Here is a 25,987-nt window from a genome sequence, read left to right on the forward strand (position 1 = left end):
GAAGGACCCTGTGCAGGCCTGGCCGAGAATTGTACGGACGGCCATGCTTCCGGCGGTTGGGGGGGTGGGCGGGATGAGTCACCAACATGTGTTTTCCTGTTCCATGAGCCCGGGAGCACAGCCGACCTGAAAAGTGATAATAAAGGTTATTTATAAAGCCCGCCCCCTCTCCCCTGAAGGTGTGTTTCGAATAGTTAAAAGATGACCTAGTTATGAATACGGTGAACCAGGGAGGAAACATAAAAGCCAGGCCAATATTATGAAATTAGGTGGTAAGAGGCTTGGGAGGCCACTGAGGGTTGGCTCAGTTTTAAGTCCCTCTGGTTTTACTCTGTGTTGAGCATTGACCAGCCCTGAACTTTGATGTGGGACACAGGTGCGCTTCTCCATTCTGCCTTCCCCTGGCCTAGGCTGCCCTGCCCAGCAGATGGGAAATCGGAAGGTCTGAATTGCCTGAAGCCACATCAGTGGCCACGGGGGAAGCACCATGGAGCTGGGACTGGTGGTCAATGTGCAGGTCACAGCAGGCGGGAAGCCTAAAGGAAAGCAAGCTTCCATGAGCGTGAGCATTCACACCTGTTACAGTTGGCTTTAGACGTGACCCTGTCATTGCCTTTGTCAGGTGCTTTCTGGTGCTTAACTTGCAAATGAGGTAACAAGGTGGGGGGTCTGGTAGGAAATATCTCCTGTCACTATCCACATCCCTGTCCCCATGGGGTCTAGTAGTCTGTGTTCTGGGGACATTCTAAGAAGGGCCCATGGCTTCACTCTCTAGCAAGTAGCCAGCAGCGTGGAGGGAGCTCAGGACTCCCAGGTCACTGCTGGTCTGTAGAATATAGTCTGCGGTAGAGGTTCTGTCACCGACAAGGGACATTGCAGATACCTGGCGAGTGAAGTCCCAGGAGTGTTCTGACTCCTAGTGGTGGGAACTGACTTCTCTGCCTTCTCTTTAATAGGAGGGTCCCCTGGAGAGTGGGAGGCAGGGGTGGGGGTGCCATCTTTCTTCACAGCCTTAGAAGACAGGGGGCTTGGTGTGTGGGTAGGAGCACAGTTCCCAAAGCCCTCTCCCCACTGGGCATGGTCCAAGCCTGTTGGAGATCCCTGGGCCCTTCTAGAGCGTTACCCTTCTCAGCTTCCTGGGTTTACAGCTTGCTTGCTCTCACCCCGCCCCCCGCCTCCCGCTGTCTCTTGCATGGACAGAATAGGTCTGGGGCTGAGAGGACCCTGGTGTGAGGGTGGAGAGGGACAGCAGGCCAGAATGCAGCTGTGGCCCAGAAAGTATGGAATGCTTGGGGCTCTGGAGATTCGGGGACAGGGACATCCAAATTGACCCAGGGAGAGAGAACCAGTTGAACAGGTTCAGGCCCCAGACCCCAGTGGCTTCTTAAGCCACCCTTTGGCTTCTTTCTCCTTGATACCCTCTTCCCATCTCCAGACTGTGTTCTTCATGAGGTCATAGATCTACAGGTTGGGGGACATCTGAATAAAGCAGTACAGAGGCAGTTCAGGAGGCATTGTGCTTTGTATGTGTCAAACCCCTGCTGGTGCTCCTGTACCCGAACAATCCCATTCAACCAGAGACGGTGAGACTTGAGGAAGTGGGGATTCTTTCTTGTCAGGGACTAATCCATCCGCCAGCTACCAGCCACAATCCACTGGGGAAGCTGCGGGTGGGGGAGGGGTGGGCACCAGCTGTGGGGTGTGACATCGTGGGGGCTGTCGAGTTATGCTACACTCCCAAGTCCTGGGGCTCACCTGGAGCTCCCAGGACATCCCTGACCCTTGAGTGAGGCAAGAAGAGGAAGACACTCAAAGGCCAGGAAGAGAGGTTTATTAATGGCAGGGCCAGATGTGCCTTGTGGAAAGCAGAGATGTGTTGGAAAGGTGGGAGCTACTGGGCATTACAGGAAGCTGCAGGTGTGGGGTGGGGTGGGCACCAGCCGTTGGGGTGTGACATTGGGGAGCTGTCATGTTATGCTGGTGCCAAAGCAGACACATCCCTTGTAGGTCACTGCGAGGCAAGAAAGGAGCTAAGCTCCAGGACCACAACAGGACAGGCCCATCAGAAGCTGGACTTTTGGCCTGAGGAGAGGCCACAGGAGACCTGTCTGGAGCAGGAAGGGTGGCACAGCAGGGACACACTGGAGGATGGGCGACAACAGCTGGGCTGGCAGGAGGAGGCACAGCAGGAGGAGCTGGGCACACAGCAGGCAGGTCTGCACACAGGCCGGCACAGCAGGGACACACTAGAGCAGGGCTTGCAGCACACAGGAGCACAGCAGGAGGGCTGGCAGCAGGAGGAGGAGCCAGAGCAGATGGGTGTGCAGCACACAGGCTTGCAGCAGACAGGCACACAGCAGGAGGGCTGGCAGCATGAGGACTGGCAGCTAGACTGCTGGCAGCATGATCCAGAGCAGATGGGTGTGCAGCACACAGGCTTGCAGCAAAGGGTCACACAGCAGGGGGAGCAGGTGCAGCAAGCTGTCTGGCAGCTAGACTGCTGGCAGCATGAGGGTGTGCAGCAGGAAGATTGGCAGCAGGGGCTGGACACACAGCTCACTGGGGTGCAGACAAGGGTCAGGCAGGGGGCTGGGGCACAGCAGCTGGGGACACAGCAGCTGGACTGGCAGCAGCTGGGGGCACAGCAAGGAACACAGCAGCTGGGCTGGCAGCAGCTGGGGGCACAGCAGGAGGGCTCACAGCAGCTCTCTGGGCAGTCATCCACCTGCCAGGAGGAGTCAGTACAAGAATCACAGGAACCGGGCAGGCAGACCCGGCTGTCGTAGCTCAGGTCACTGGAGCAGACGGACATGGTGGAGGTGGCCATGGCAGGCAGGTCTAATAGGAGCTGAGAGTGTTTGTGTGAGTGTGTGTGTGAGTGTGTGTGTGTGTGAGTGGCTGGCTCTTGGCTTTTATACTCTGCACACAGTGTGTTGTTGGCATAGGCTGCCCTTCCTGGCAGCTCTTTCCTTGTTAGTGTTTGGTGCTAGTTCCTGGAGAGTGGAGGAAGATGCTACCCCCGCTTGTAAAAGTCCTGGCTGTGTGTTGTGTTGAGCCAGGGACCTTGGCTAGCTCTCCTCATGGAGAGGGGATCCCGGTGGGAGGAAGCACTGGCCAGGGGTGGGTCTGGGCTCCCCTTGGCAGGGTAGTTAGATCTTTGCTTGATTGAAATGCCCAATCGTCTTTAGGTGCTCTGAGTTAGGTGCGTCTGCCCCTTTCTCTTTTAAGTTTGCTATCAAGTCCTTGAATAGGGCAGAGCTGATTCCAGTGACGATGGCGGGCTCTCCTTCTCTCAGCTTGGCCTGGTTGGAGATCCTCATGCTGGGGACTCAGTGGCATGGAAGTGGTTGTTCCTCTCCTCACTGCTATCCCTGCTTTGGGCAGTGAAGGGGGAAGAAAGGCTGGGCCAGGCCCCTGCCTAAGAAGCAGCTGTTTCATTGAGGCACGCCTCTTCTGACACCGACTCCTGTCAGCATGTTTGAGGTGGTTGTGGCTATGCTGAGCTTTGACACGGTACAAGGTTAAGGCCGGAGGTCAGTGTGCCTGGCTGGCCTTGAACTTGTGGATCGTGCGCCTGTCCACATCCTCGAGGACTCCTTGTAACCATCGCATGGCCCCTCAGTGTTGGCGTCAGAGCTCTGTCCAAGGGGACCCATGAGGAGCTATGGGTGGAGCCCACCTCATTGGCCACGGTCATTGTTCAGGGTTTCTCTCAAGGACCTTCTCCACAGAGATGTTGGAATCCTAGACAGGCCTTGCAGTAGGGAATGCAAGTCACCGGGGACCATGTGACCCGCCATGCATTGTCCGTGGGGGAGGTGGAGGGAACCAGCCAAGTAGGGCAAAACCCGATTGGAATGGGCAGACGCTAGACGGACAGTTCCAACTGTGGTGTTCTGTGTGAGGTGTGTGTGGATACGAAGTGTCCCTCCAAAGAAGCGAAGTTCCCGGCAGATGGTGCTGGTGAAGGGTGTCAGCTGTGGGACCCAAGGCGGCCACTGAAGGGTGTGTAGATAGATTCTGTCTGTCTCTTTCTTTCCATCTCTGCCTACCCCCTTCCTGGCCACCATGAGGTAAGAAGCAGGAGGTAAGAAACCTGTGTCACTGCCTGCTTCTCACCTCAGGCCCCAAAACAGAGCTGGCAGGAGATTGAATTTAGGAACTGGTGATGCCCCTAAGACCACAGGGCCAGCTCAGCCACCAGCCTCTGCATAGTTGCCTTCTATTTTAGACATTCCCAGTTGAGTCAAGCCTGATTCTTTACAGCAGCACAGAAAAGCACTTCAGGATGAGTCACAGTGAAGTGTTTATGGATCATGTAGACATTTGGGCATTGGGCATGGTGGCCCCAGAAGGTCTCCTCTGGTGTCTACATAATGGCTATATATATGATCCTGTGGCTTTCTTGTGTGTCCGTGTGTGTATGTGTGTGTGTGTGTGTCCGTGTGTATATGTGTCCATGTGTGTCCGTGTGTGTATATGTGTGTCCATGTGTGTGTGTGTGCCTCTTCAAACCTCAGTCCAGAAACTCTCTATCACTTTTCCTGTTGTGTACAGGGTTTACGGACGGAGCAAAGCCTAACACTTAAGCAAATGTTAAAAAATTAAGAAAAATGCACAAGGTAGTTTATTTTTTCTTCTCTTCTGTCTGTTAATGAAGTTTTGGAGTAGTTCTGGAGGTGCACTGCATAGATTTAGGGACAAACAGGCAAACTAATGCAGAGAAACTGGAGGTCACAAGTATCCTGACCCTAAACAGCTTGTTTCTTGTTTTTTTTTCTTATTGGATATTTTACTTATTTACAATACAGATGTCATCCCCTTTCCCCATTTTCCTAGAGCCCCCTATCCTATACCCCCTCTTCCTTTATGCTTTTATACTATTTTGATTACATGCATGTGTTAAGGTCAGTTCTAGGTTGAAGGTCTAGTAATACAATAGATGCAAATAGTCGTGGAAAAAGCAAGACAATAAACACAAATAGTCAAAGAAAAAGCAAGGCATTAAACCCAGTTACGTGAACACTCTCGTGATCACTGTTTCTTGTTTATAACATCCGTGTCTCACCTGTCTGCAGAAAAACACACATTATCTCTCGACAATTAGGATTTATTAGTTGTTTTGAAGTTGTACACATGATGTGCACACACACGTGTTTGTGTGTGTGTGTATGTTTTGTGTGCCTGTGTATGTGTGTGTATGTGTTTGTGTTTGTATATGTATATATGTGTGTGTATGTGCATGTGTATGTGTGTGTATGTGAGTGTCTATGTGTGTGTGCTAGTGTGTGTGAATGTGTGTGTTTGCGTGTATGTATTTGTATGTGCGTGTGAATGTGTGTTTGTATATATATGTTTGTGTGTGTATGTGCATGTGTGTATGGGTGTGTATGTGTGTGTGAATGTGTATGTGTGTGTGCATGTGTGTGTATATATGTGTGTGTGCTTGTGTGTGTGAATGTATTTGTGTGCATATGTGTGTGTGTGTGAATGTGTGTGTTTGTATATATGTGTGTGTGTATGTGTGCTCATGTGTGAATGTGTTTGTGTGTGTATGAGTGTGTATATATGTGTGTTCATGTGTGTTTGTGTGTGCACATGTGTGTGTATGTGTGTATATATGTGTGTATGTGTGCTCATGTGTGAATGTGTTTGTGTGTGTGTGAGTGTGTATATGTGTGTGTTCATGTGTGTTTGTGTGTGTATATGTGTGTATATATGTAAAAACAAAAACATATACATATATGTGTGTGTGTGTGTGTGTGTGTGTGTTTACCAGAGGACAACCTCTGCTGTCATTACCAGGGTCTCTCACCAGCCTGGAGCTTGCTAAGCAGGCAAGGCTGGCCGCTCAGCTAGCTCCAGGGATTCTTCCGTTTCTAACTGTCCTGTGCCTGGTTGTTTTATGTGGGTTGTGGGATTAAAACTCGGGTCTTCACGCTCACAAGGGAAGCACTTGGCCAATGAGCGCTCTTCCCAGGCCATTCTGAAGTTTCTTGAAGGAAGGAGAAATAGATCACTGGTCTGGGTGGACTTCTTTCCCATATCAGGCCCCCAAGTTTCTTCTTTCTGTCTGAGGTACCCCATCCCTGAAGATGCTTCCATAGTACTTCATCCCAGCAATGGAGTCCAACTAAATCGACAACCTGCAGTCTGACGTGTTTGTTTATGACTGGGGTTTGATAGGGTAATGATATCCTACTGTGACAACTCTCAGCTTACTCAGACTGACTGACAGAGGAGGAGAGGAGAAAGTCATACCCAGAGGTCAGGTCTACACTAGATTAGTGAGGTCCTCCCTGGGGCAGTGAGGTCCTCCCTGGGGCACTAAGGTCCTCCCTGGGGTAGTGTCCTCTGGTGTCGGCTGCCTAGCTCTCTCGGTGGTGTTGGTGGCATCATGGGCCATTGTTAGCTCATATGGAGAAGCAGGACAGCCCAGATGTGGAGTCAGGGCTGTTGTGGGCCTTGAAATGTGAGCATAGGTCTTCCAGAGGCAGGAGGCCTCCGACCCTGGGGAGGGCGGGACTGATAGCATTGTTTTTGTTTGTGAATGACATCTCAGAGATGCCTTCTGACAGCCGGGAGGTATGGAGGTAAAGAACTGCAAAGCTGCCCATGGCTGGCTGGCTGTGTGTTCGCTTCTCATGTACCTTGACACACATCAGAACGTAAAGCAAGTGTGCACTCAGCCTCCAGGAATCTGTGGGAGGACAGCAGCCACTTAGCTGAGAGGACTGTGTGGGCTGTGCTCCACACAGGGCCACACTCCAGGTGGCTCTGCCTGTCTATCTCCTAGCTAGGTGTTCTGCCGTTCAGGTGCCCACATCGCTCCCTTTCAAGGACCAACGTGTGGACAAGTGATGTTCTCAGCCCATCTGGGTAGTCCCCACCTCAGGATTCTTACGGCACCCTCACAGTACCCTGTAGCATCTCTCTCTCCTCTGAGGCTACTTTCTCTACTTTCAGAGGTCAGTTGGCATGTGGACTTCTTCTGAGAGCTAGTCTGATTGCCTTCTGTCCTCAGACTCCCATCGCTGCACCCTGCCTGCACTGTGTGTCCAAATCCTGCCCCACAGACCTCTGCCTCTTTTTTTAAAAGGGAGGGATTATGCTACATGCCCCCCTTTGTATAGATGAGACATGCCAAGTGCTTCTCAGCATCTGCCAGGGTCACTGTTTTGTGTTAACCACATGACAGTTATGGATCAAATCAGAATCTGAAGTGCGCCTCGGGCTCCTGGTTTGAAGACTTGGTTCTTGGTTGGTGGTGCTATTTTTGGGGTGTGATGGAGACTTTGGAAGGAATCATGTCGATGACAGAAGTATAGGTCATAAGGGGGCCATTGGTTGTGGCTGGTCTGACCTTCCTGGTCATGATATGGACAGCCTCTGCCACGTGTCACATGTTCTTACTGCTGTGAACTGAGCTACCCACTCGCCTTCCCTGCCATGGTAGGCTAAGCCTTCTGACACAAGCCCTTTCTCCCTTCAGTTGTCTCTGTCAGGCCTTTCAGTCAGAGTGACAGCAAGATGAACTCTAAAGGTCTTAATAAAAATGCTAACCACCAGCCATTACACAATGCACAGTAACACACACACAAACACATGCACATTCAGGTATATGCGCACACACACACACACACACACACACACACACACACACACACACACACATTACAGAATGGCTCCATAGGGTTGAAGAAGCTTCAGCTGACCTTGAGGAGTTCAAACCATCCCAGAAGGCAGTGGCAGAGCAGCTGAGGTGTTTTGATAACCTGGAGAGAGCTGCTGGAAGCATTCTGAGCCATGAGATACCACATGAGACACCATGACCACAGCAACTCTTATAAAGGCAAACAATTCACTGGGGCTGGCTTACAGTTTCAGAGGGCTAGTCCATTACCATCATGAGGGGAAGCATGTTGGCATGCAGGCAGACACAGTGCTGGAGTAAGGCAAGATTTGAGGGCCCTTGGGCTCTGACTCTGGCATGGCACGGGCTGCCTGCTTTCCCTTGTGAGGAACCATGTTCCTAGCAGCTGCATCCGATGGTCCTTCCAGGGAATGCCCAGCAGGCATTAGACCTTTGACATCAAACACATGGTCACCCACCCTGTGTGTCTGCTGTTTGTCCTTGCCAAGTGGTTCCTGGGGAAAAGGCTGGCCTGGAGGGGTGGGCAGGGGCTGCCTGTGATTGGAACCCTCTATCACAGGTATGTGACGGGTGGGCCAGGACAAGCTGGGGAAGGTAGACAGCCCAGGATGCACTGCTTCCTGGCCTCCCATCAGGACCTGATGCTGGTTCCATTAGAATTCAGAGAGGAAGACTGAGGCATGGCTGAAGTCAAAGTGTTTATTATTAATGTTCTGAGGAGGCTTCTGGCTAGAGAGTACCTGGCAGTTTCCCACCAAGAAGCCCACTGACACCAGGACTGTGGAGTATGGTTCCCAGGCTTATGACCAGGACCTCTACCAGGCTGGGTAATGGCAGAGAGCAAGACAGGATACTCTGTTGTCTGATGGAAGACTCAAGTTAAGACAGGGCTGGCACCTGAGGTAGCTCAGGGACTAGAGAGATGAGAGGGATTCCCCAGGGGTAGATCCATCAGCAGCTGGACTTCTGGCCACAGCAGGCCTGTCTGGAGCAGGCAGGGCGGCACAGCAGGGACACACTGGAGGATGAGCGACAGCAGCTGGGCTGGCAGGAGGAGGCACAGCAGGAGGAGCTGGGCACACAGCAGGCAGGTCTGCACACAGGGCGGCACAGCAGGGACACACTGGAGCAGGGCTTGCAGCACACAGGAGCACAGCAGGAGGGCTGGCAGCAGGAGGAGGAGCCAGAGCAGATGGGTGTGCAGCACACAGGCTTGCAGCAGACAGGCACACAGCAGGAGGGCTGGCAGCAGGAGGATTGGCAGCTAGACTGCTGGCAGCATGATCCAGAGCAGATGGGTGTGCAGCACACAGGTTTGCAGCAAAGGGTCACACAGCAGGGCTGCTGGCAGGGGGAGCAGGTGCAGCAAGTTGGCTGGCAGCTAGACTGCTGGCAGCATGAGGGTGTGCAGCATGAAGATTGGCAGCAGGGGCTGGACACACAGCTCACTGGGGTGCAGACAAGGGTCAGGCAGGGGGCTGGGGCACAGCAGCTGGGGGCACAGCAGCTGGACTGGCAGCAGCTGGGGGCACAGCAAGGAACACAGCAGCTGGGCTGGCAGCAGCTGGGGGCACAGCAGGAGGGCTCACAGCAGCTCTCTGGGCAGTCATCCACCTGCCAGGAGGAATTGGTGCAAGTGTCAGAGCAGACAGACATGGTGGAGGCGGCCATGGCTTATTGGAGGGCAGAAGGTAAAATGAGAACGAGAGAGTGAGGAAGCAGGGGAATGAGGGAGTGAGGTGCCCGGTGCCACTTATATATCTCTCAAGGGTGTGTATGTTTGTGGTGTCCCAACTACAGTTCCCTGTTGGTGTTGATGTAGTTTTAAGACACCTATCAATCAAGTGGGTGTGGCCTATAGCTCCACCCACCCATAGAACTCTGCACACTTAGAGCTGATAGGTCTGGCAGGGCTACATGGGGCAAGGCAGGGGTGTGTCATTTCCTCTCCAGGAAGGGTCAGCCTTCTCTTGAGGCCCCTAGCTCTGACTCCCTGCTTCAGTCCTTAATTGAGTCATCAGCATATTTTAACTTTATCTTGTATCCTGTTTATTTGGGGATGATGGTCAGAGAGCTGTGTTTGTTTTCTGTATCAACAATGCCAGTCATAATAGTTCTCGCTTGGTCTAGGAATTGTTCTAAGTGAGTCTGCAGGTACTAAGTCAACTAACCCCTGTGACCTCGGAAGGGAGATGATTTCATTATTCCCACATGGGGAAACTGAGGCACAAACCAAAGCTTACAGCCGAGCCTGTGTCAGGCAGCTCAGGGCGTGGATACTCATGTCTTGTGTTCCTGTGATTATGCCCTCAAGAGATAACAGACTAGAAAGGCAGTCCTGAAAATATGATAGAGGCTTAATTTAAATGCATTTGACTAATTGTTTGGCAGAGGTAATTAATTTCAAGACACCCAACATTCAGGCTGTGGCTGTTGACTTTAGCCTGGTTTCCAGGAACACTAAAAATGTGACCTTTGGACAGGAAGGAATGTAGGTGTTGTTAAGGTTTTAGATGGGGCTGGGCATGGAAGGTAGACACAGGTCAGCTTTAACTGTCAAAGAGATGAGTGCCGTGAAAGAAAAGCCAAGCACTTTTCACTGGGATAATAAGAAAGGGGCTTTGGAAATATGACCTCAATGTCATCACCAAGGTGTAAAAGTGCAACCTTGGGCTGGAGAGATGGCTTAGTGGTTAAGTGCACTGGCTGCTCTTGCAGAGAACCTGGGCTTGATTCCCAGCACACACAGGGCAGTTCACAACCATCTCTAAACCCAGTCCTGGTTATCTAACATTCTCTTCTAGCCACCGCAGGCACCAGGCATGCACACAGTATACAGACACACATGTAAGCAGAACACCCATAAACCTAAGAGTAAATAAATAAAATATGTAAAAATATGAAAAATTTCAAAAAAACAAATTTATTTGAAAAGCTTTCATCTGAAAAGAGGGGGTTTGTACAGAGTCTGGTTTTGGAGGGATTGCAAGGTGCAGGGGGATGAGATCATCAAAGCTGGCACCCAGGTTCTAGAGAAAAGCCCGTGAGGCCAGGAAGTGTGTAGCAGGGTTGCTCTAAGCATTCTGTGTGTGAAGCTGCAGAGCTGGAACCTTAGTTCCAGTGGAGACCCTAGGATGGTAGAGAAGCCAGGAACATGGAATGTCGGCTGAGGAGAGCTGAAGGCATGTGATGGACTGACCCGAGGGAGGCTGTGTGTGCTGCAGGCATCAGAGCTGTACCAACCTTGCTGGCAGGAAGTTGAACGGTCCTCTGAGGGGGTGAACAAGGATTAATGATAGGAAAGGCAGAAAGAAGATGCAAGAGACAGATATGGGAGGGCTTCAGGTCAATACCAGGCCAGCCTCGAGTTTAATTTTCTTAGCCTTTTTATAGTACACAGTACCGTGGGAAGTAAAGCTACAAACAGAAACAGTTGCTGAAATATACACATAAGACATCTGGTCCCACCCAAAAGCCTCCCTGTTTCTTCCATCAAAGTCAATAGAATCTTCAGCCCCTTGCCCTGAGCCTCAAGTGCACCTCCTCTTCCGGTTCCGTCCCTCAGCAGGCAGGAAATCTGCCAACAAACCTGACTCTGCCTGGCAGGCAGAATTTTCTTTTCTTCTCTCTGTCTTTCTCTCTGTTTGTCTCTCTGTCTCTCTGCCTCCCTGCTCTCTCTCTCTCCCCAGAGAAACAGGCAAATGGCTCCCGACACAGAGCGATGGGGTCGGGTTGCCAACCTTGTTGGAGTCCAGATGATGTCATCCCGAGCCCCAGATGCCCGACATGGAATGTTTAATGTGTACTCTGCTTTGTTTCTCTTTGTCTTACTTTGGTGTGATCCCTCTTTGTCACCCTCTCTTTTTGCAACACGAACGCTGACTTGTGTCTGGGTATACTGGAAGCATGTAATTAATTATTTATTTACATTTATTTATTTATTTTTGCAGTGCTTCACAGCTAAGAGTTACCTTGCGCCTCAGAGGAGGCCAAAATCATACCTCTGAACAATGTTAGAACTGTTAAGACCATGGACCCGAATGCATGTTGAGATGCGATTTATGAGAAGCCCATGAATATGGGGGGTATAGCGTGATGATTTGAATGGAAAATATTTCTACAGCTTTACGTGTTTGAACACTGGGTCTCAACTGAGGCTTGGATGCTCAGACACTCTTGAGCGGTGAGGACATGGGTCAAATATCCTTCTGAAAGGAGGTCTGTGGGGCCAGGTGATACCTCCAAAGACCAAGGCAGACCCTGTGTCTGCGCTACAGAAGATAGCAAGGCTTTAGGGTGTCCTTCATTTCCCAGGGGTATGGTTCTTCATTCATAAATGAACCCCGTGTCTCTTTTGAGGAACCCACATAGTGTGACCCGTGGTGTCTGCACTACCCTCCATCCCTGCAGGAATGCAGACAGGCACACTCCCCACACCTGCTAGTGTTTGCCTTCCTTTGCAAATATTCCTAGCAGCTCGGTTGGGATGAAATGGCGCTCACCATGATAGCTTCTCCTTAATGAACACTGGCCATTTGTGTGTCTTCCCTGGGTAAATGAGTGTTCAGTCTTCCACCTCTTGGTGCTGGTGTGTCCTTTGGTCGTAGGAATTCTTTCCATATTCTAGATACCAACCCTTTATCAGGTATATGTACCTTGCCTCTTCTGTCTGGTGGACCTTCGGATAATGCCTTCTGCATCTCTCTCATGCAGTCTCTCTGTCTCTTTGTTTCCCTCACTGTCTCTATCCTTCCTTCCCTCTCTCGGTCCATGCTTCTGAGGATCCCACACAGTGCGGTGTCCACGTTAGTCACAGGTTCTTCCTCTGGCCTTGCTCCCCAGCCCCTTAATAATTAATGTCCTTTGATTCACAAAGGTTTTTTTTGACTGATGAACCCCCTATTTACTTATTTATGCTTTCTGCATAGCATTCCAGAGCCCATTGCAAAACCCCAGGTTGTATGGATTTCGTCTACATTTGCTAAGATGTATATGGTCTTAGCCACGGAAGCTAAGTTATCACTATATTTTTAGCTAGTTTTTGGTACAGGATGAGTAGAGAACACACCCTCAGTCTTTTGTTGAGGGCACAGTTCTTCCCATTAAATGGCCTTGACCACCTTGTCAGGATATTGATACATTGACCAGTATATGTGCTCACTCCTGGACTCTTGCTGCCGGCCTGTCCTTCTGTACGGGACACGGCAGCACCCCAGTGTTTCCATGCTGGGACCCGTCATCAGTGTTGAAAGTAGGAAGTCCAACCTTCCCAACCCTGCTCTTTCTTAAGATGGCTCTGGCCATCCTGGACCCTCTCCGGCCATATGAATTTGATGAGTAGTGCTTTCGTTTTTGAGAACAAGGCTGCTGGAGGGCTGAGAAGGGAAATCCTGGATCCATGGCTTACTGTGGGTGGTAAGATCATCTCGATAGTGCTGTCTCTGAATCCATGAACCAGGGACATCTTCCCATCGTTGATGCAGGTCTTAGCTTTCTTCTGCAGTGCTACAGTTACCAGTGGGCAAGGCTTACCCATTGGTTACATTATTTACTCTTTTGGATGCCTTTATAAATATATTGTTTTCTTCCTTCATTTCTTTGTTTCTTTGTTTCTTTCTTTCTTTCCTTCCTTTTTTCTCTTTTTCGTCTCCCCTACTCTTCCCCTCTCCTTTCTTTCTATTCTCCTCCCCCTTCCTTCTCTTCCCTCTCCTTCCTGTCTTCCTCCCTTTCTCTGTTTCTGTTTCTTTCCTTCTCTTTCTTTCTTTCTTTCTTTCTTTCTTTCTTTCTTTCTTTCATTTCTTTTTTTGTTCCATCCTTCCCTCCTTTCTTTCTTTCTCTCTTCCTTCCTTCCTTTCTTTTTTTCATTTTCATTTTTTTTTCCTTTTTGAGACAAAGGTCTCACTTTGTAGCTCTGGTTGTCCTGGAAGTTACTCTGTAGTTGAGGCAGGGTTTGAACTCAGAGATCTGCCTCTCTCTGCCTCCTGAATGCTAGGATTAAAGGGGTATCCCACCATGGACATCTTAAAAAATTGTTTTCTTAATTTTCTTTTCATGTTGTCCATTGTTGTTACGTAGAAACACATCTGATTTTTTTTTCTTTATAGGATTTCTCTCTTTCTCCTTCTCTCCTCCTACCCAAGTATATGGGTGTTTTGCTTGTCTGTCTGTCTGTCTGTCTGTCTGTGTGCCAGTGTCTGATGTCAGTAGAAGCTGGAAAAGGGTGCCAGATTCCCTGATACTGGAGTTATAAGTAAGTAGTTGTGAGCTGCCATGAGAGTGCTGGGACTTGAATCCAGGTCCTTTGGAAGAGCAAGAAGCCATCTTTCCAGTCCCTTGCTGTTTTTTCCCCCATGCCACAAACCTTCCCCATGTATGTATGGGTAAAGGTGGGGTGACCTTGGCTGTTGGGGCTCCTCTTTTCCAGGATGTGACATCTGTGTCCCTTAGAGCTGAGGGAAGCTGACTGAGATTCTGGGGTTGAGATGGAGGTATGTCCACACTGGTCAGCTTTACTCTGGAGTAAAAGCAGCAGCAGGAGGAAGCCAGGATAGGGTGAAGTCTAGGTGCTCCTGCTTTCCAGAAGCCTTTGCATCTCCTGCCTCAAGTGCTAACACGCCATGATTATCAGTGAGTGTGGGATGCCACATATTCAGCCTCTGGCAATCTGGTCAGGTGATGGCCTCCCTTGCAGCTATCCCATCCTTTCAGCTGAACTTCCTAACTGAGCCCCACCCTCTGAGGTCCAATCCCTCCTGACTACCCTTTGTCAGCTCATTGGGCACTGTGCTCTTCTTTTCTGAAAGCCTTTATCTTGACTTTATCTTGACCCTGCCTCAGTGGGAGAAAGGTGTTGCTCTTCCACAATCATGGTGCTCTTCTGGACTGTTGGGTCCCTCATAGCCATCTGATGTTCTTTGGAAGGGCTAAGAAGACATTGTGACCAAGTACAACTTAGGGAAGACAGATTTTATTTCATCCTACACTTCCAGGGTCACACTCCATCACTGAGGGAAGTCAGGACAAGGACTGAAGCACAGGCCACATAGGAATGCTGCTTTCTGGCCTGCTCCTCATGGCTTGCTCAGCCTGCTTTCTTATTCAACTCAGGACCACCAGCCCAGGGATGGCCCCACCCACAGTGAGCTGGGCCCTCTCACACCAATTATCAATTGAGAAAATGTATCACAGGCTATCCCACAGGCTAGTCTGGTGGGAGCGTTTTCTCAGTTGAGAGTTCCTCTTCCCAAATAATTTTAGCTTGTGTCAAGTTGGCTAGTTAACCTAGCCAGCACAATTTTACATTTTAAAAAAATATTTAATTTTACTCTTATGTGTCTATGTCTGTTTGAGTGTAGGTACATGTGAGTGTAGTACCCACAGAGGCCAAAAGAGGGTGTTGGAACTGGAGTTACAGGTGATATAAGCTGCTCACTATGGTTGGGGCAAACAATCTTTGGTCTGCTGCAAGAGCAACAAGTACTCTTAACAATGGAACCATCTCTCCATCCCCAAATTTAATGTGTGTGGTATATGGTGTCTGTGTGATGTGGTATATGGTGTGTACATGGTGTGTGTGTGTGGGTGTGTGTGTGTGTGTGTGTGCCTGTGCACATGCATGTGGTGTGTATGGGTGTGTATGGTGTGTGTGGCATGTATACATGTGGTGTGTGAATGTGTGTGTATGTAGTGTGTGCATGTAGTATGTAGTGTGTGTGGTGTGTGTGTATGTTTATGGTGTATGTTGTGTGTGTGTATGTGTGTATGTGGTGTGTGTATGGTATATGTACATATGGTTTGTGTGTATGATGTGTGTGTGTGTGAATGTGGTGTGTGTGTATGTGTATAGTGTGTGTGCATATGCATATGGTGTGTGGGGCATGTGTGTGTGGTATGTGTGGTGGTGTGTAGTGTGTGTATGTGTATGGTATATGTGTGTGTAGGTGAGAGGATAACTTGCCACATCTCTCCTCTCCACCGTGTGAGTTCTAATTGAACTCACAGGGCTGGGTACATGTGCCTATACTTACTGCCATCTCACCATGTTAAATTCAGTCTCTCTCTCTCTCTCTCTCTCTCTCTCTCTCTCTCTCTCTCTCAATCCATATCTGATGGAATGATTTCTGTGGGTGTTTTGGGTCCACTGATGTTTCTTTGTTCTTGCACCTGTCCTCAGGTTTGTCTGGTGTGTATTTAAACTTCAGCTATTGTATGTTTCAGTTTTAGAATCCCCTTTTATTGGATTAATTGCATTTCTCACCTGGGAAGCTCTACCTATTCACTCATGAAGATAATACTTTTCTTTGATCTTTGGACAAATAATAGCTGCTCATGGTCACTGACTGCCCATCTCTGTAATGAGATTATCCCAGATTCTTTTTTTGCTGGTTGCTTTTTACTTATGAAGGTAATTTACATCACAAAATCTTTTGTGCCTGGTTATTTTGATCATATGCTTTAACTTATGAAAATACATTTGGAGATTTTGGGTTCTATTATTTTCTTGTATCTATGGGTTTTTGTTCAGGCAGATGGCCAACTATTAAACAATTATGTTGAGCTTGTGTAGATCTGGCTTTACACTCTATGGGTGTACAGATGTGGTGTACACACACACCACACACACTACATACTACATGCACACACTACATACACACACATTCACACACCACATGTATACATGCCACACACACCATACATACCCATACACACCAGGGTATATGGCTCAAGATGGCTGCAAAGCTGATAGCCGCTTTCTGCTAAGAGTCGGCTCCCAACAAATCTCTACTGGCTTCACCTGCTTTTCTAGGATGTGGCTGGTCCAACCTGTCTTTCCTCAAGGTCCTGATGAATGGGGGCATGCACTTTGTTCAACCTCCTTTGTGTTGCAGAGCCTTCCAGACCACAGGAAAAGAACAGTATCTGTGGTTGTGGGAGGACTGTCATCCTGCAGGGAGGATAGCTAGACTCTTGGATATCTGGGAACTCATGTAAAACAAAATCTAGAATTCATGGGGCATGGTGATGTGTTTATAAAGAGACAAAAAGAAAGAGAATATGTTCTTTGGGTGTGTGTGGTAAGGTATGGTGGGAGTGTCTCAGTGGGCCCATGCTGAGGCATCTCTTCCTCCTGAGGGACCAGCCACATGACGGTATAGTATAGAATAGAGTTTATTCAGGGCATGGGGAGGGGAGTTAAGAGGGTAGTAGAGGCAGAGAAAGGCAGAGAGAGGGAGAGAGTAGAGACGTAGAGGCCAGCTATGAGCATGTGGAAAGAGGGGGAAGGGAAGGGAGAAGGGGCAAGGGGACAGAGGGATCAAGAGATCAAGAGAGAGCAAGACAGCAAGAGAGAGAAGAGGGGGCAAGCAGCCCCTTTTATAGTGGGCCAGGCCTACCTGACTATTTCCAGGTAACTGTGGGGAGGAGAAACCTGGCTGTTGCCATGTAACTGTGGGGGTGGAGTTTAGACAGAATGGTAACATGGAATCCACATAACACCAAGAGAAGATGCCTTGGGAGCCTAGATATAGCAGCAGCTAGAAAGCCTCATCAATCATGGGCAAACAAAACCAGCACAAAAACACTAGCAACACTAGCCTGGGAGGACAGAGAAAGCAAACAGGGAAGACCGGCTGCATTCTGGGTAGTTGGAACACTGAGCTTGGTATAAAAGCCACCCTGGGAAGGAGCTCCAGACATTTTCACCTTCCCCCAAACCAGCCAGCCTCCACCATGTATCACACCAGCTGCTCTTCAGGCTGCCAGCCATCCTGCTGTATGTCCAGCCCTTGCCAGCCATCCTGCTGTGTGTCCAGCCCTTGCCAGCCATCCTGCTGTGTGTCCAGCCCCTGCCAGTCAGTATGCTGCAGGCCTGCTGTGTGCATTCCTGTTAGATACCAGGTAGCCTTCTGTGTGCCTGTGAGCTGCAGGCCCACTGTGTGCATGACCCCCCCCCCCTCTTGTCAATCCTTTGTGTGTGTGCCTGTGAGTTGAGGGTCAATCTGTGTGACGTCCTCCTGCCAGTCATCTGGATGCTGTCAGCCTTCCTGCCCCACCCTGCCTGTCGCCTGTAGCAACCCCTCCTGCTACTGACCAGGGTCTCCAAGCCAGCTGCTGCCAGTGCAAACATGACACATCTATCCCCTCCTTCTGTGGCTGTGCTTTTTGCACTTGAAACAGATTGGAAGCACACCTAGCTCACCCTGGAACTTGGGAGAGAACACAGCCAAATAATACAGACACCTCTTCCCTTGCCTTTCTTTAAGGATGTCCTGGCTCCAGGGCTGTCCTCTTATTCCCTGTGCTAAATAAAGTGGCTTCTCTAGTCAGCTATGCATGTCTGCCCTGGTTCCCGTCTGTCTTTCCTGGCAGCTTTGGCATCAGGAAGCATAGTCGATCAGTAGTTTCAATGATTCAGATTCAATGATGCAGAATCACCATGGTTCCTTAGAAGGTGGCATGCAGGGAGGAGGGCCTGGTTTGATGAGTGGGTGTGTTTATGCTCCTGGCATCCCTGTGGCCCCTGGGATGGACTTGCTGTATCTCTTTTCAGCATCTGCTCCTGCTTGCCTTTCCTGAAGGGGGTGCTCATGCATAGCGAATCCTAGAGTGTTTTGTAAAAGGTTTTCTCTTTCCTCTGCGGATGCCCTTTTTTTCCCAAGTCACAGTGACTTTCTTCTTACTGGGCAGCTTTGAAACGTTTGAATTTCAGTCACACAAACTGACCGGCTCCGAGTCACCCCGGTACTGGGGAAATGCATGCTCCCTTTCTTATTGTTGACCAATTACAGTATGACGGACACACATCTAGTCACTTGCCCGTAAAGCGGCTAGAACACACATGTCTCGCCTACTTCTTGAGGTGACCCCTGCTGTAGCCACATGTGCGTTGTTCTGGATCTTTTCATGGCATGGTGTGGGTCACCTCTGTTTCTATTTCAGATCATTTCAATGATCGATTTAGTTTCTTTGTCCCTCTTGCTGGGACAAAATCTCCAGTGAATGGAGCCTGAAGGAAGGACCTATTTTGGCTTACAGTTTGAGAGTACAGCTGTTCGGGATGGGACGGTCATGGTGGAAAGCGGGTGAGGTGGTAGCTCACATCGTATCTGCAGTCAGGAAGCAAAGCAAGCAGTGCACACAGGTACTCAGTTGGCCTTTTTCTCTTTAGTCCGTCTGGAATCCCGGCCCGTGGAACAGTGCTTGTGCTGACCATGGTTAGGGTGGGTCTTTTCTCTCCTCAGTCAAACCTTTCTGCAAACACAATCATTAGTATGCCCAGATGCCCATTTCCATGGTGATTTGAAATCCCATTAACAGTGGAGATAGAACTTCAAGGCTGTGTCTAACTTTGGGAACGGTTTTCCTCTGGGAAGTGTTGGTGACAGTCTGTCTCCAGTAGCTGGCTCAGTCCTCAATCTTTTCAGTCTGTTGTGACTGTTCCCTGTGAAGTTCCTGAGAGAGACAGACATGGGGGGGGGGGGGAGTCTCAATCTCTGCTGCACCCCATGACATCATCCTGGACCTATTACTCTAGAGTTCTCACTCTTGGCTGCCTGAGCGCCAAACTTTTCCTTTATCCCCCACAAGCTGGCCATGAGGCATGAGCTGTAAAAGTTGTTCTATCCCTTAGCGGCCAGGAAGGTCAGGGTTCCACTGTTTGAATAAGACTGGCTCACTGCCCTGAACATGCAATCTATGTCATATGCCTATGGTGTGTTTACACACCTGTTACACACATACACATATACCCACATATACTCCTGTTCTCACACCCTCATGCACATAAAAGGACATGGAAAAAGCTCACATAACACATGTGTGTACACACACTCATACCCATATATTCAGGTGCTCATACTTACACATTCCCACATCTGTGTGTTTTAGCATGCTCATATGTGCAAGTGCGCACACACACACACACACACACACTTTTATTTCAAGACAGGGTTTCTCTGTGTAGCACTGGCTGTCCTGAAACTCACTCTGTAGACCAGACTGGCTCAAATTCAGAAATCCGCCTGCCTCTGCCTCCCAAGTGCTGGGATTAAAGGCGTACGCCACCACTGCCCGGCACACACACTTCTTCAGATGTATGCATGCTTCTGCAGACACACAGCCATGCTTCCTTCTGCACACCTTCTTCACTCAAGATCATCCTGGTCTCTTATCTGAGAGTCTCCTATTTGTCTCTCTGCTGCTCAGGGGCATGGGCAAGGTCAGGGTCAGGGGCATAGGCAGGGTCAGGGTCAGGGACATGGGCAGAGGCAGGGGCATGGGCAGGGTTAGGGGGAGGGTCAGGGTCAGGATCAGGGTCAGGGTCAAGGGCAGGGTCAGGGTCAGGGTCAGGGGCAAAGGCAGAGGTCCTGTCAATCTTGCAGCGTTAGCTTCTCTCATCCCTGTGACATAATAAAGGATGAAACACTTAAAGGAACAGGATTCATCTTGGCTCATGTTCTCATTCTGGAACCTGTGATGGGAAAGGTCTGGCCAGTTTCCTATTGTTCCAGGATGTAGCGGTTGGCTTCTCTATAATCGCATTGATATCTTTGACAGCTACACCCTCTACAGGCCATGGCTTTCTGATTGCCTCCCCTTCTGGCCAGGCTGCACGGCTTTCTAACCACTCAGCTCTGCTTTTAGTCCTTGATTCTCACTGTGAATCTGTCTAAAAGCTCCCAGCAATGACCAGGCCACTGCAGGCAGGTCTCTGCTGGCTTGAAATCTCTTCCACCTGGTTAATTTAGCCACCACTATAAACTCAGCCTCACATAGCATTCCTGGATGCAGAGGAAATTCTTGTGCCAAATATCACATGGATGGCCTCTGGTCCAGTGCCCAACAGCATCCTAAGGATGATGAGCGCATCCTTCTGTGGAATTTCTGTTGGCGTTCTAGTCTTCCGAGTGTCTCATTAGCTCTTTATACAGAATTTGATGGTCATAAAAGCCTATACGTCAAAACTCTTACACAATGTATCCAAACCAACCAAAGGCCTAGGGAACACATAGTCAGTCGCAACAATGTCCCAACATCTCTGACCAATTTTTCTGTATTAGTTACTTTTGCTTGACTATGCTGAATTACCCAGTAAAGCAATTTAAGGGATGAAGGAGGTTTTTTTTAGCTTTTGGATTCAGAGACTTCAGTTCACTGTGGGGGAGCAGAGCAGTCACAATGGGCCACAGAAGAGAGATGAGAACACTTGTAACTGGTTAGTTTTCTTCTTTTCTCTGTTAATCCTGGAGGGAGCCACTCCATTCAAAGAGAATCTAGACTCACAGTTTATCTGCCCTGGAAACATTTCACAGACCTGTTAGAGATGTGCCTCCATCTCTTGCTGATTCTAAATCCATTCAAGTTGATAGTGAACATGAATCCTCTTATGGTCCCTCTATAGCACCAGCCATCGGGTCTTTCCTAGCCTCCATTTAGTTTCTAGGATCTCACTCAGGAGACAGGATGGTCCCTAGGAAGAGGGTTTGAAACAAGAGATCACAGAAAAAGGATGAAAGCCTTAATGCTTTGATCACTCAGGGGGAGGTCTGATTTTCTTCAAAGCTCTGAGGATAGAGAAGGAGACTAGAAAACGAAAGTTTGGGTGGTGCTGCAACACCACCCTGAGAGGTCTGGGGACAGGAGACCCTTCCTAAACCAGGATAATCATGATGGAGTATTGGCCAGAATGACAGGTCTCATCCAGGCAGGGCCAGTGTTTGAGGACCTGCAGAGGAGTCACAACCAAGGGGCCAGCAGGAAGGGCATAGCAGAAGGGGCTGAAAGTATCCCGGGGACTGGTGGCTTTCAGGGTCACCACAGGCCAGCTGGCAGGGGGAGACCTGGGGTACAGGGTCCTTCCCAAGAGAACCACTTGGGGGTCTGCAGCATTAGCAACATCACATCATCACTACCATCACCATCATCATCACCACCACCACCACCACCACCATCATCATCACCATCATCATCAGCCAGAAGCAAGCAATTCTCCCAGCCTTAGGAGGTCAGCAGGCAGTGATGGAGTAACACAGAGGCATAGGACAAGCCTCTGTGGTGGCCAAAGGAGCAGTCCACGTGGCAAGGTAGCAGGGACTGGGGAAGGTTTGGGTAGAGAAGAGAACAGGCCTTTAGTGGCATATGGTCACACATGAACATACAGTCATAGATACACATGTATGGTTATACAGACATTTACACTCACAAACACATGCACAGACTTGGAGCCTCATGTGCACATTTGCATGTGTACACACCACACACACACACACACACACACACACTGAAAGAGAGGTGTCCTCCATATCTTTGCTTCTGTCTGTTATCTGTGCACCAGAAGAAGACACTCCCTGTGTTCAGCCTTCAAATCCTTTCCTAACCCCATGAGAAGTGGGATCTTTGTGGGTGTGTAAGGATTCTCATGCAGGAAGAACTTCTGGACCCTCGGAACTTTGGGATTTCATTTGCGGAAACAGGAAGTGATGGAGCTTAGTAAAATCCAGAAGGCCCCAGGGAAGATGGGAGCCCAGACTCATCAGGAGTTGGAGCAGGTATAATTAGCCATGAGACTGAGGGCAAACAAATCAGGAACAGAGCAAAGCTAACCTGGGAGGTCAGAGGAAGCAAACAAGGAAGGCCAGATGCATTCTGGGTAGTTGGAACACTGAGCTGGGTATAAAAGCCACCCTGGGAAGGAGCTCCAGACATTCTCACCTTCTTCCAGACCAGCCTCAGACATTCTCACCCTCCTTCAGACCAGCCAGCCTCCACCATGTGTCACACCAGCTGCTCTTCAGGCTGCCAGCCATCATGCTGTGTGTCCAGCCTCTGCCAGCCATCCTGCTATGTGTCCAGCCCCTGCCAGTCAGCATGTTGTAGGCCTGCTGTATGCATTCCTGTAAGATACCAGGTAGCCTGCTGTGTGCCTGTGAGCTGCAGGCCCACTGTGTGTGCTGTCCCCTCCTGCCAGTCCTCTGTGTGTGTGCCTGTGAGCTGCCGTCCTGTCTGTGTGACATCCTCCTGCCAGTCATCTGGATGCTGCCAGCCCTCCTGCCCCACCCTGGTCTGCAGGCCTGTCACCTGTAGCACGCCCTCCTGCTGCTGACCAGTATCTCTAAGCCAGAGATTGCCATCATAGACAGGGCATGACTATTTCCACACATCTCTGTCCTCTGTGACTGAGGCATGAGGCAAGTTGGCAAGCATGCCCAGCCCACCATGGAACTGGGAAGAGAATGCAGAAGAATAACAGATTCTCCTGCCCTGCCCTTCTCTAAGGATGTCCTGCCTCCAGCATCCTCTTACCCCTGTGCCAAATAAAGTGGCTTCTCTAATCAGCTCTGCACATCTGTCCTGGTTCCTGTCTGCTCAGTTGCTTTAGTATCCGATAGCGTGTATTATCAGTACTGTGATCCAGCTTCTTGATGCTTCTTTATTAACTGAAATGCAGGACAGAGAACATGGCCTGAAAAGTAGATATGTGTGGTTATGTCCCTGTCCTGACTGTCTGTCTTATGGCCCCAGCCATGGCCCCACTGTCTCTTGTGAGTCTCCATCTTGCCTTCCTGGCTCTTTTCCCAATGCTCCTGCAGCAGGGGATGCATAGATAGGAGTTAGTTGGCTAGATTGTCCAGGGCTATATTTTCCTCTTCTCTTGTGATATCCTTTCCCATGTACCCTGGTGACTTTCTTCCTGCCCAGAAGCTTTCACAAGCTGGATATTGATTCTGTGACCTGAGCCTGTCACACCCACCACCTCTGTGGCATGCCTGCCCATTTGTTCTTGAATGATGATCAGATGTAATAATTACTTCATGTTACTTCCGACATGGACACTGAACACATCCTCCAAGTTTGACCTGCGACTTGATGTAGCTGCTTCTAGAGTCACACGTATCCTGCTCTGTGTTTTCAGTGAATCAAGTAAGCTGTGTCCTATGCCTCAGACTGGTACATTTTCAATGTTCAAAGTCGTGATGCTGATGTCCTGGGGTTTACACTTTCCTTGTGTACTATTGGTCACAGTCCCCCATCTCCCCAGTCTCCTGTAGTCTGTTGAGCCCATTCCTCATAGAACAGCAGGTATGCAGTTCCTACGCTCTGCTGAAGCCCTGCACACTGTCCCATACCAGTCTCTGTGTGGAATGCTCACTGCTGCCCACCTTGCTGATGCATGGGTTGTAAGAGCCATTTTATAACCCAGATGCTCACGTAGTCAAGGACACGCTGTGTTGTTTAAATGAGAGATCCGTATGAAACTAAATCAGAGATAGAAACAGTCACCATGGGCTAACAGTCTTGAACATACACATCCTGTTTCATGTGCATACATGGGCCAGTGCATACACAATCGTGCACACATATACTCTTATACCCACTCTAATGCACTGAGAATCACACAGTGAGATGCATCACACAGAAGACTGTTTGTGTGTGTGTGTGTGTGTGTGTGTGTGTGTATATATATATATATATATATATATATATATATATGCACCCACAATCTTGCACATATCTTTGCCTTCTTCACACTAAGCATGAACACACACATATGCACATATGTACACACACACACACACACACACACACACACACACACATGCTCCCTAATACATATCCACATTTTATAAAACTTCTGTGTATTTCCACATACCCTGTGTGTTCTACACGCACACATGTGTATATTCTGGTGTCTCATTGTAAGGTGAAACTAGATCCAAAGCCTGAGATATGGATTCTCTGATAGTAAATAGTGTATGTCAACTTGACTAGATCTATAATCTATAAGAGACACCTGTAGGCATGCCTGCAAGTGATTATATACGGTAATAGAACTGGGGAGACCCACCCTTAGTGTGGGTGGCACCACCTCATGGACTGGGGTCCTGAAGGAGAGTGCTGCGCAAGGCGCTTTTCCCTCTCTCTGCTTGATTGACAGTGCAATGTGACCAGCTGCCATGACTTCCTCCCCATGACGGACTTCATCTCCTTGAACCCTAAGATGAAATAAAGCCTTCTTCCCTTAAGTTGATTCCTGTTGACCATCTTGTCAAATGACAAGAAAGCAACCACGAAAATATCTGGAGCCTTTTGCTGCCACATACACTAGTGCAGGCCTGTCCAGCCCTTGTGTGTTTATTTTTATTACCACTGCAACAAACACAGGAAAGAACAACTTAGCTCTTGTTCTCGTGCTGAGCCTTTGAAGGGTGGGGCCTGGCTCATTTCTTATAGCTGCAATGCCAAGTGGTTTCCCTTTAACCATCACACTCTTCTCAGCCAAAGAAGTCTACCTGCTCCTGCTCTGGCCAGGCTGCTTTTCTTTTCTAAACCTTAGTTCTCATTATTTATCTGTCTAAAAGCAGCCAACAATAACCAGATCCTAAGAGGCAGGTTCAGAACATGAGAAAGGGGAAAGTGGACGAGGACTGGATGTATTTATTCCTTTGCTCGGAGGTCTGTATCTGTTCGATGTCAGGAGAAAAGAATGACAAGAGGAATAGGAAAGAGGAATTCAGTGTGCTCCTGCCCCACCAGGAAGGGAGTTAGGGGACAACTGACTTCCCTTCTGGCCTGGTCATGATGGACAGTTCTCACCTAGGCTTATGATGGTGACAGTCCTGGTATTTGAGGGACTAGAGAGCTTGGCAGCAGGTGAAGGTGCCATAGGGGAGGAGCCCCTATGCAGCATGAGGCAGGAGGAATGGAAATTCATAGCCCCATTCTGTTTGCAGGAGCTAGTGACAGGGCACAAGAACTTCCAAGCAGTAGTCATTCCCACAGTCTTGGTGTAGGTAGTAGTCAGTTGGGGAGAGGCAGAGAAACAGCCTGGGGAACCAATCATGTGGCACCTGGGGGTGGGGCTGGAGTGCCGGCTGGGAAGAGGAAGGAACCGGTCTACAGGGAGCTTTTCTGGGTAGTGAGTGACCACACATGGAAATACAGTCTTGTATACACATGTATGGCTATATACGTTTATACTCAGATACTCACGTATACACAAACTCTAAACCATATGTGCATTTAAGTGTAGCCAGACTTTGGGTACTTTATGGATTCCCTTTATTTACCTCCCTACTACACCCTTATCCCTTCTGACTCCCAAACATTAGTTAGGACAGAAAGAATGTTAGGAGGGAAAGGGGTTGTTGATATTGTTAGACTACTTCCTGCTGATTAGGGGTATTGAATTCCTTGGTGCCGTTTTGATCTTCGTCATCAGGACATCTCCAACCAGTAACATCAGCAGTAGCCGTAGCCCCACTTGGAGCTCTCACATTAATATATCCTCTGAAGAATGTATTTCTTCAGAGGATATATTAATGTGAGGATATATTA

General features: G+C 49.2%; 4 protein-coding genes across 6 annotated transcripts in view; 2 read left to right on the forward strand and 2 right to left on the reverse strand.

Annotated features, from left to right (window-relative positions):
- Positions 1–25,987, forward strand: part of Tspear (thrombospondin type laminin G domain and EAR repeats) — a 149,991-nt gene that overhangs the window by 1,242 nt on the left and 122,762 nt on the right. The gene's annotated exons all lie outside the window — the stretch shown is intronic.
- On the reverse strand, positions 2,063–2,827 carry LOC117724654 (uncharacterized). Its single transcript, XM_034524581.1, has one exon. The coding sequence runs from the start codon at positions 2,825–2,827 to the stop codon at positions 2,063–2,065; it is 765 nt and encodes a 254-aa protein (XP_034380472.1).
- LOC117724176 (uncharacterized) lies at positions 8,606–9,325 on the reverse strand. Of its 2 annotated transcripts, none has more exons than XM_034523829.1 (2): positions 9,235–9,325; positions 8,606–9,147 (listed from the first exon to the last, which is right to left on the reverse strand). In XM_034523829.1, the coding sequence occupies exons 1-2, from the start codon at positions 9,323–9,325 to the stop codon at positions 8,606–8,608; spliced, it is 633 nt and encodes a 210-aa protein (XP_034379720.1). The 2 variants fall into 2 exon arrangements, with proteins under 2 accessions (XP_034379720.1, XP_034379719.1); XM_034523828.1 differs by having other exon boundaries at positions 8,606–9,132; positions 9,205–9,325.
- LOC117724179 (uncharacterized) lies at positions 22,422–22,754 on the forward strand. 2 transcript variants are annotated; one of them, XM_034523835.1, is made up of 2 exons: positions 22,422–22,521; positions 22,564–22,754. In XM_034523835.1, the coding sequence occupies exons 1-2, from the start codon at positions 22,422–22,424 to the stop codon at positions 22,752–22,754; spliced, it is 291 nt and encodes a 96-aa protein (XP_034379726.1). The 2 variants fall into 2 exon arrangements, with proteins under 2 accessions (XP_034379726.1, XP_034379725.1); XM_034523834.1 differs by having other exon boundaries at positions 22,422–22,754.

The sequence above is a fragment of the Arvicanthis niloticus genome, chromosome 20, assembly GCF_011762505.2.
Source record: "Arvicanthis niloticus isolate mArvNil1 chromosome 20, mArvNil1.pat.X, whole genome shotgun sequence".
In the NCBI taxonomy this organism is placed as follows: Eukaryota; Metazoa; Chordata; class Mammalia; order Rodentia; family Muridae; genus Arvicanthis; species Arvicanthis niloticus.